This window comes from Trifolium pratense, linkage group LG3 (genome assembly GCF_020283565.1).
Source record: "Trifolium pratense cultivar HEN17-A07 linkage group LG3, ARS_RC_1.1, whole genome shotgun sequence".
NCBI lineage: Eukaryota > Viridiplantae > Streptophyta > Magnoliopsida > Fabales > Fabaceae > Trifolium > Trifolium pratense.
The window spans coordinates 38,314,517-38,325,644 of NC_060061.1; the positions used below are offsets into that span (position 1 = coordinate 38,314,517).

At 32.7% G+C, this 11,128-nt stretch overlaps 2 protein-coding genes across 2 annotated transcripts; both read left to right on the forward strand.

Moving 5' to 3' along the window:
* The first annotated feature begins 1,204 nt into the window (after positions 1 to 1,204).
* LOC123918057 lies at positions 1,205 to 2,753 on the forward strand. The gene is made up of 3 exons (XM_045969992.1): positions 1,205 to 1,245; positions 1,785 to 2,219; positions 2,319 to 2,753. The coding sequence occupies exons 2-3, from the start codon at positions 1,911 to 1,913 to the stop codon at positions 2,667 to 2,669; spliced, it is 660 nt and encodes a 219-aa protein (XP_045825948.1). The 5' UTR covers positions 1,205 to 1,245; positions 1,785 to 1,910; the 3' UTR covers positions 2,670 to 2,753.
* A 4,241-nt stretch (positions 2,754 to 6,994) lies between these two features.
* On the forward strand, positions 6,995 to 7,974 carry LOC123916302. Its single transcript, XM_045967735.1, has 2 exons — positions 6,995 to 7,408; positions 7,490 to 7,974. The coding sequence occupies exons 1-2, from the start codon at positions 7,016 to 7,018 to the stop codon at positions 7,829 to 7,831; spliced, it is 735 nt and encodes a 244-aa protein (XP_045823691.1). The 5' UTR covers positions 6,995 to 7,015; the 3' UTR covers positions 7,832 to 7,974.
* Positions 7,975 to 11,128: the final 3,154 nt, after the last annotated feature.

Below are 11,128 nucleotides of genomic sequence, written 5' to 3' on the forward strand. Positions count from 1 at the left end.
ATAGTGTTATATAATTTTGTGTAAAAAAATTTACAAAGAAACTTTTTATAAAAGCTTCAAATGGAAATTTAATTTGAATAGTTATTCTTAAAGTGTTAACTTGGGTATATGATCATTTTATTAAAACTTTTTTTGGATATCAAAATTTCGAAAAAATCACTTAATTTTGAAGTTATTACAGATAGATTTTCATAAAAATCATTTTTTGAAATACAACTTTTTGAAAAAAATTGTGATTTTGACTATGTTTTGATCTTCAATAATGTGTGTTTATGTTATATGATGTCAAAATTAGTGTTTTTGATTTAGAAAAAACGAATATAAAAAAAGTTGTAATATTTTAAAAAACAATTTTTAAAAATCTATTTTTAAAAATACAAAGAAAAAATCAATTTTTTTAAAGCTAAAATAAATAGGTCTTAATTTCACATATCTTAATCTTAATATAATAAAGGATTAGTGGGTTTTGTAAGCCACATCTTCAAACCCTAAATTTTTATCCAATCAATCTCCTACATTTTTCAATTTCGTCCAACCATATATAGCCACGTATAGGTTTACATTTTAGGGTTTTGTTTTCTTTTAGGGTTCAGCCTTGAGACATGCATACTTCTTACACATGGCATGGTGGTATGGTATTGGAAGGTTTTGTGTCCATCCCACATCTGCATATCCATGGCCATCTCAATGTATCATGCTATGTATTGGTTTTAGTGTGCTTATGTATTATCTGAGTATCATGTAGCGTGTATGCATCATCCATCAAGAACCAATCCATCTTCATTCATACATTCTACATCCAATGTGTCTGTCTTGGGAATGATATATCATTTATTGCTACTTCACACTTTCAACTATGACATGTTATGTAATCATTCCTTTACAAGCAATGTCATTGGCTACACATCTTTCTTGGAAACTAACAAACTTCTTCTATCCTCCTTCATCCACAAATTACGAACAAATGCTTCCATTCTTCTCCAACCAGCCGCCTGGTCCTCTCTCTTCATTTATTGTATCTCATTTGCATTCATTTAACCATATTATACCCAGTTCCCTATTTCACTTTCATCCAACAAGCCTCATTCTTTCAAAACATGGCTGCAACCAGTCACTCTTTCTTCAACTGTGCAACTTATTCTGGACCTTGAATCTGCGCAGGAAATTGATGGAGTTCAAGGTTCATGTGTGCATAAAATACTCAGCAATATCCACACTTTTCATATGGAGTATGATCCTCATAGTGTATGTTCTTTTCTAATCTTCTCATCCTCTCTATGTTTATGTTGTAAATTGGATTTGCTTTGTGTTGAGCTATTTAGAAACACATGATAGATTGATATAAACATGCTGATATGGTTGAGGTTGCTTGCTAGCCATGGTGGGATAGATTCATTATTGAAGTAAAAAAATTTATAATTCCTATTGTTTTTTAGAGTTTTGTGTGTTGTTTTGTTGTTTTGGTGCTTTTTGGGTTGATGAAAATAGTGTATCTGGAATTATATTTTAATGTATTTTCCTATTTTATTATTCCAATGGTTAAACATGAAATACAAGCAACTTGAATAACAATACCGTGGCTTGGCTTATGTGAGCATTCAATCAACATGTTCCTGTACATATGTTCTGGTGTTTTCCATTATTTCTTTCATAAAATTAAGTGCCTTTGTGTTTAAGATTATGTTTGGTGGAGATGTGCAAATTATATGGTAGGACTCTTTTGGATATTCTATATTTAACTTTATGTGAAACTGATATAATGTATATTTTTGATCTGTTCACAGAGATTATGAAGACTACCTAAGTGCTTTGTCCGTGAGTTTGGTGACTTGATTGGTGACAAGGTCATTCTGCAGGACCCTAATCATAATGAAATCCAAGTTAGTGTTTTGAAAACAACTTCTAATGACATGTTTTTCGAGCAAGGATGGTTGGTCCTTAGGGATTTCTATGACATATGGTTTGGAGGTTGGCTTAGTTTTACCTACATTAATTCCAATCTTTTGTCTATAAGCCTTACAACAAGATGGGGTATTGATGTAAGGTATCCTTTACATTATCCTCGAAAAAGGATTATGCTGGCTAACACCATTGTAGGTGCTAGTGCTAGGACATCTGCACCTCACTCATCTCCCCCAAGTGGCCCTGTACTGTCAAGTCCATTCCTCCGTTCTTACCTTAAGAAATTAACATTATATGATGTTAAGTCTGGTATTTTGGTATGTAAATATATACATAGATTCTCTGATTTTTTTAAGATGTGACATTGGAAGACAATTTTGGTTCTAATTATTATTTTTATTGTGTTTTTATCACAGGTGCTGCCTTGGTATGGCTTTGGTGAATTTGCCTTCGCATTTACTTTCAGTGAAGTGGTGTTGGTCGATCACACCAGACGTTGCTATCCATGTCGCGTGCAGTTTAGTGTGGATTCTAATGGTGAACTAGCTTGCAAAGTCACTGGTTGTTGGATGAATTTCTGCAAGAAACATCATCTGAAAGAGGGTGACAAAATTCGTTTTGCTATTAACGAACCTACTCGGAATCATGTCGTGTATGTGTGTGTCTATCCTCAGATTGGAATTGAAACCACTCTCAGTTATCCTCTCAGTGATGGCTCATATTTGCCCCTTTATGTTTCTCAGCAGTATTTTGTGGTCTTCCCTTGAGTTATGGATGTCTGTTTTTGTTTTTTTTTATTCTCATGAATGGGTCAGACTATGTAGTCCTTGAATGTTGTATGAATCTTTCAATGGTATTTAGTGTTTTTACTCTATTACTTTTCAGTGTATCTTTGTTGATTTTTTTGTTATCTATGGATGTCCATCAGTTGTTGATCCTGCTAACAGGATAAATTATGGTTTATATATGTTGCTTATTTGCGAATTCCTTCTAATATATCATTGTATAAACTCTAAATGTCTTTTGTGAATCATATAAATGATATAAATATGCTGATATGGTTGAGGTTGCTTGCTAGCCATGGTGGGAGAAACATAGAGGTGGGATAAATTTTGTTTCAAGATGATCCTAACTAAACAAAATTTCAACAACAGAGCTCATAACCTGTTGTTTCTTGGCCAACAAGTTACGAACTGAAACTGTTTCCTATATGCAGTGTTGATTTTAAGGATTGGTGATTTTGCAAACCCTAATTTGAAACCCTAATTTGAAACCCTACTTCCACATCTGATTGCAGTATACCTGGGTATACATATTGGGTCTTTTAAGAATTGATTAATTAATTTGTTAATTAACTATCTAAATGCTTGGCCTACAAGTTATAATCCTGATCTCTTAGCCATGGTGGGAGGGACATAGATGTGGGATAAAATTTGTTTCATAATGGTCCTAATTAAACAAAATTTCAGAAAAAAAATCATAACCAGTAGTTGGACACTTCAATATTTGTGTTTCATGTAGATTCTAATGTTGATCTCAAGGATTAGTGACTTTGCAGACCCTATTTTGAGACCCTGCTACCACACCTGAATACACTATACACAGATATAAGTGTTGGGATGGGCTTAGAGGTGGGAAAAAATTTCTTCTACCAGTAATACTAACTAAGCAAGCTTGAGTAAGCAGGTCTTTCCATTGCACATAATCAGTAGTTCCTTAGCATGTAAGTTACAATCTGGAAATTTAGATGGGCAAATTTTAACATTGCACATAATCAACGATTTCTTGGTATGCAAGTTATTATCTGTCACTCACTCTTATGTCCACACCTAAATAGGATTATGCTGCACACTTCAAAAATTATATTTACTATATATCCTAATGTTAATCTTAAGAATTGGTGACTTTGCACACCCTATTTTGAAACCCAATAATTGTATTTCCTATATATCCTAGTGTTAATCTTAAGGATTTGTGACTTTGCATACCCTATTTTGAAATCCTAATGGCCAGGCCACCCTTATACTAATCTGGTTGAATAGCATCATAGTTTCAATTTTTTGTATCGATAGTTGGTTACAATTGTAGGAATTCTGTCATTTAGATTAGATACCAATTAGGGGTTCCATTTCTACAATAGTTACATTCATCCAAACATCAGTGTGTTTGGTTACACACTTGGGATGTAGGTGGCTTTTACAAATTAACAATTTGCAGTGTATTTGATTACTTTCCTCTGTTTTATATCTATCTGATTGATGATTTCCTTTGTAATTTATTGATGGTTACTAAGTTTGCAAACACATATCACATTAGATTATTGTACATATGCCAACCTTCCATCCCAGCTGTATTGTTTCAAAATTAATTCATTCTACATTTGCCATAAACATTCTACATTGTTTGTTCCTGTGAGTTTATGATGGACTTTTCATATGTTTTAAGATTGAATCCATATGCTTCGTACCTTTACTCATTGGCTTGCCACTTGCATCTATTGATACTTTGGGAAGCCAACATTTGCTGTTATTTGTGTGGTTGTCTATCCAACTTCTATTTTATGCGGAATCGAACGTTCCTAATGATTTCACACACCTACATTCTGCCCAATGAGTAAGTGTAGAGTGACTTTGGATGTAAAGCCTAACTAGGTATTAATGTAATTATTAGACCCTATGTTTCACTTAGCCAATACAGATATAACTACTTTACTTCTATACTTATTGCAAGTGCTTTGGGAATATGAATATCTATTTGATTACCTAGACAAACACGCATGATATATGTGAGTAGCTATCTAATTCAAGCTTACATATTATTGCTATGCTATGATCCAAATTTTTTGCCTAACAAGACACACTACCATTATTACCTCGTGATGCATTGTGCTTGCAACTCTCACTCAACATTTCAATACTCATCTTATACACACTTATTAAGTTACATCCCATATACTATATTGGATTTGGTACATCTAATTTAGATTAAAATTAACTAATGGTCTCTCATGCTTAATTCTATATTTAAAAACACATGCATTGTGCTTGCAACTCTCACTCAAAATTTCAATACTCATCTTATACACACTTGGCTCTAACTCTAGCTATCTAATATTGATGTATTTTACATATAAACTTATTTCAAAATGAAGTCAAATTACTAATACCAATTGTTGTTTGGATAAAAATTATGTCATTTCTATCGAACTTGCATGTGAAAGGATCATAAATACCTCTTTGCAAAAGCTACACATGCTGCCTTAGCCACCAAGAATGGGGTTATTTGAAAACATACCAAACAAAAAAATTACTACCTATTATAGACATAATCATGTAATGTAGGCATAATTTTTTTGATTGAGTGTAATTGTGGGTTTACTTATTATGACACAAGAAATGGAAAACATGTGGACTACATGCATAAGATTTTCATGTCTTATATTCCCAACAAAAGAAACTCAGCCCAACACTTGATGGCCAATTAGGAACAAAGTTACAATGTGGACTATAATGATTACATTGAATAGTAACTTAATGTAATCACTCTTTGTCTATTCAACTGCTCCCACCTATTTCGAAGTTTTCATCCGTCTCCCAATCGGTCATTCACCATCTCATTTCGCAAGATTCATCCACACCATGTCAAACAAGCCTGACATAGCCGAAGCTCTTGCTGCTTTCTTGACTGCCAAAGCTCGCGATGCTGCTGCAAATGGTGGCGATGCTGATAATCACATTGAGCCTTCCAAAGGTTTTTCATCTCTCTGTTTCTTTTCTGTTTGTTTTTACCATAAACCTATGATATTGCTGGACAATGTAATTGATTATTGTTATTAGCAACCTATAACTAGCGAATCTTACTTTAGGGTTTAAGGTAGGTGTAATTCATGTAATACTTTTACCAACGATTGAAATAGTTACGGAGGGTTTAGAATAGAATCCATGTAGTGTACTTGCTAATAAGCTATGCATAGCTGGAGATCATGTTCACAATTTCGTTGAGTTTCCCTTTGAGTTGTTACTACATATCTTGCTTTGTTGATTATTAGTGAATGTGACCCTCAAGAACAAGCAAAGTAACTTCACCATCTATCTTCTATAATAAATACATCAGACTTTTGATTTTGTGTATCTTTGAAATATTATCATCGATTAGAATGGTTTCATTGCACATTAAGTCTGGTTTGTTTAGTTATGAGTCATCTTTATCATTTAAACCTGCAACTTATAAAGACACAACATATAATGACATGTTTTTTTATCAAAGATGGTTGGTTCTTAGGAATTCTATGGTGTATGGTCTGGAGCTTGGCTTGGTAATTATTTATGAAAATCTTAACAAGTCATACTGCTACATTCAACTTTTCATTTTGTGAATTCCCTTATTCTTAATGTTTAAAGTAGAATATAATTTCATGTAACATTTGGACAGCTAATAGGTGTCACATAACTGAAAATCATGTTCTTACTCCATGTATGCCCATCTTGATTTGTTGGTTGTTAATGAATATGATCATCAAGAGCAAGCAAAGTAACTTCACCATCTATCTTTTATAATAGATGCATCAAATTTTTGATTTTGTGTATCTTTAAAATATTATTGTCAAGTAGAATGGTGTCATTGCACATTATGACTGGTTGGATTGGTTATAAGACATCTTTATGATTTAAACCTTCAACTTACAAAGCCATAATGTATAATTACATGTTTTTTGATCACCAATGGTTGGTACTCATGGATTTATATGGTGTATGGTTTGGAGTTTGGCTTACCTATCAGAGTCTTTAAAATTTATATTTGCTACATTCAACTTTCCAAATTGGTGGTTTACTTATTCTTACATATTTTTTTTATTGTATAGACATGAACCATCGATACGACAAGATTAGTCCTGATATTCGTCCTCACTCCATGATGACAAGAACATGGTATATGGAGTACAATCCCATGAAGGTAAGTAGTTGTGTTTAATTTGGTATATTGTTTGTGGATTAATTCTGAGTCTGTAAGGTGGTTATAGACTGAGAGCATTGATACATGCATGCTTATTGTAAGGTTTCGTAATCGAATGTTGTGCTTATTATGTAGAATCGAGGGAAGTTACCAGCAATATATGCACGCGTCATTGGTCAGTACATTGGTGATACAGTTTTTCCTGCAGGACATTAAAGAAAATCAAATCCAAGTAGCTGTGCTAAAAAAGAACAATTCAGAGATTTATTTAACCCATGGATGGTCTCGACTGAGAGATTTCTATAACATCAACGCCGGTGCTTGGATGACTCTTTTGTTTATCAGTCCTTTTGTTTTCTTTATTCGGGTACGCAACGTTACTGGTGTCGAAATCACCTATCCTGAAAAATCTCCTCCATACAAGCTCATGTTGGAAGAGCCTTTCCTAGAAGCAACTTCAAATGGACCTATCCCCTACTTTGTACTTCCAAAAGTTTTTATACACAGCCTTGAAAAAACTCTAACTGCTCCTGATGTTCAGATAGGGACTTTGGTATGTTCCACTTCTTATGGTTCAGTATCATTAATCCCTTATATACATTACTAAATATTGTGTTGTTCCACTATTTAACAGACAATCTATTGGAGAGGTTTCTGTCAAAATGCACTGCCTAATGAGGAGACTCAGCTCAGATTCATTGATTGGGTTGGCAATACCTGGAATCATTGTGATTTTAAGTTTGCCAATGGACCCTATATCAGCTGCAAGATTTCAGGGCAATGGAGTGATATCTGTAAGGTGCATAACCTGGTTGAGGGTATAGTTGTTAAATTTGGTGTCACTGAGGCATCTAACAACAGGACCATCTACTTTAAGTTATCCCCTTTCATTGGTGTTAAAACTACCCTCCATGCTCCTTCCACATCCAGCAACCGAAAGAAATTCTACCAAAGCCAGCATTATTATATGCTCTAAAGCTTTCCCTCTTTATCATTGCAACTATAATTTCTTTATCTATTTTGGATATTATGCTGTAATATATGTAAGAAAATTGAATTTTCCTGTTTTTTGATATTAGTGGACCTCTATATCAAAGCTATGCTCTTTTTGATGATGCATATAGTGACATCTTATGCTATAAATGATGTATTTAACTTTCAAGTTCCCATGCCTTTGTTTGTTTTGATACTTATGTTATGGTTTTTAAGATGTTTCATTTGAATGTCACCAAATTCATGAATGTCCATATGCTTCTCTCTAGCTTACTTTGATCCATATCATCCATGGTTGGCAACATCCATGGTTGGCATATAAATGAGGCCACTACAAACCCGTGCATCGCACGGGTCGGTTACTAGTCTACATAATGTCATCCTCGCCATAGATTCCAAGGGTTTCTCCCAAATTCACCACTTCACTTGTAACAACAACAATAACAAACACCACTAACCACAACTTTAATCTTTACCTTTTTTACCTAGTTTATTGTTTCTCCGAATTAAATTAATTTGGGTTTCCTCAACTTGCTCCAATATAGATTTTTCCACTACATAAATTGGACGGGAATTAAGAAAAAGAATGATAGATTGATTTCTCACTTGACCTAAAAAAGTTCTCAATCTAAGCACTAATTTTTAAGTTTGGTGTTTGTTGTTGTTGTTATTGTGTATTTTTGGTTTCTTTGGTATGTTCATGATTTTTGGTTTGTGTTAAATTGAAAAATGAGAATGAATAGGTATGAGGTTGAAGATGTGTAAGGGGTTTGAGATTTTTCATAGTGCTTTGGAAATTGGAGAGTGAGAAGGAATAGAGAAGGAGAAGGAGGTTGAGGAATGTGAAAGTATAATTTTACTTGTGTATATGTTTGTTGAGAAATTGACGAAGAATTGAAGATGAAGGATTTAGTAATGTTCTTCTTATTTTTTCAAAAATGAATGAAGAAAATGAAGGATTCATGTGAAGAAGATGAAAGTTAATAATTTTAGCAGAAAACTAATAGAAATGACCATAATAACTAACGAAAATATATTTATGGGACCAAAATGGAACAAAAACTAGTTTAGAGAACAAAATGTAACTAACAAATAAGTTAAAGGACTAAAAAGCAACTTAGCCTAAAAAGTATCTAAGAATAAAACACTTGAAACATAGCCATCAAAGGATTGATTGACCTGGTCAGGGTTGGATTTCTTACTCTTGTGTATGATTTTTTTTTTATGAGAATGAAATAATTTCCCAAAACAAATCTAATAAACTTGAAATAACCACATGATCTGGAGTGATCAGGGTCAGTGACCAACATTGAGCAACAAACTATCAAGGTTGAAGTTGATTGTGGGTGTACTTGCAAATATCTCAACCCTCAAGTCAATATAAAAATGTGAAATAAGAGGTTTTAAGATTATAACTGCATTATACCTTAGAGTGTTTGTTGTAAACACCTTTTACAAAGTATTGAGGTCGTTGGTGTACTAAAGACGGTTGTTGCATGACGCCCACCGAACAATGTCGTGTTTAAATGTCGTGGGAGTGTTACGATTTGATGAGATTCAATGGAAGTCATTGTGGCCAAGGAGACACGAAGCCTTTTGGATTAGGCCTTTGTGTTTACGACACCAGATTGACATGACGAGTATGAGTTTTGGTCCAATCCATAACACTGCCCATACATGGATATTTTTGTAAAAAAAAAAAAAGAATCATCAATAATACGTAGAATTTTAAATACAAATATCATACTCTCTTCGTTTCTTAATATAGAAACTTAACTTTTAACAAAGATCACATATAATTATTAATAAATTACCCTTGTGAATAAATGCATTCATGGTTGATTTTTTCATAAGACAAATTTGTAAGAGTGGTAATTAACTTATAAGGGGGGTATGTTTGAAAAAAGAGTTATAAGTGCATATAAAATTTTTTAGACAATTTTATTAAGACAACTTTTTTTGTAAAAAAAATCTTATAATTAAAGGCCGAAAAGAAGGAAAAAGTAAAAAATAATCTTAAACAATTAGCAATAGCAACAATCAGATTACTCCAGTACAATAGCAGTAAAGTTGATTGGAGAATCGTGCTGGTGCATGTTCTTTTCCTCGTTTCACACCGTTCCATACTTTCATTCAACATTAGTAACGAAGAAGATCTCTTTTATGGAAGCTTCAAAATCACGATTTACTACAGAACGTACAATATAATTAGTCAGCAATAATGGGCAAAGGGCCCACATAAATGTATCCAACATATGAGAAAGTGTGTCATTGAGTACTCTTTGGAACTATTTGATCCAACGACAAAATCACAAGGTCTCCTATCCACCCCTTGTTTCGTTTGATAGCCGTTATTATAATGACTCGATTGCTCAAAAATTAAATAACACTAATTAATTACTAATTCCTTCTTTATTTAATACTTATCATCAATGAACTGTGCATTAGTGTCGGTATCATGGATCTCATGTGGGCTGGGTACACGCTCTATGCAAGTTCTAATGTTACTTTTATGTGTTGCGCTTTTGTTGACATAGGTTTGAATTGATGGTGATTTTAATAAAATTACGTAATTTTGTTAGAATTATAATATACTGTATAGTTTTTGTCAAAATTGTGGTTGTTTAGGCGTTTAGTATGATTATGAGAAATTATTTTTATGAATTATCTCAATACACCATAAAAGAAAATTGTTCATCAACATGTCCGACTCCAAAGTACTTGTTGAGTGATGGATGTGCAAAAACATTGGATCTTAAAATTTTGAAGCTTACGGTATATGTTCATCGATAGATTAACATTGTAATTTTTTTCTATATAATATTAGTTCTAGCAATTTCAAATCAAATTAAAACCGATATTTTTTTAAAAAAAAAATCTATGAATCGAAACAATTAATGTATAATACATTCACAAACTCAATCACCGGGTCATTTCAATCTTAATTTAACCATTGATTAGGATATGTCTCTTTTTAATATTATTTATAATGATAATTATTATTTTATTTTATTTGGGATTTAAATAGAGGATGATTTTTCGTTATTATTTAACATTTGTTTTTTATTATAAGAGTTCATTTTTAATATTTGAGTAAAATCTCCAAATAGTTGTGGTCGACCCTACTCCTAAAAAAAAGACATAAGGTAGGAGAAGAAAGGGATGAGTATTACTCAAATTATATTTTTAAACTACTAGTTAAACTTATAAAATCAATATTATTAAATTAAATATATTTTTCACTCCATTTATTCACTTTCTAGCTACAAAGTTATTAGAC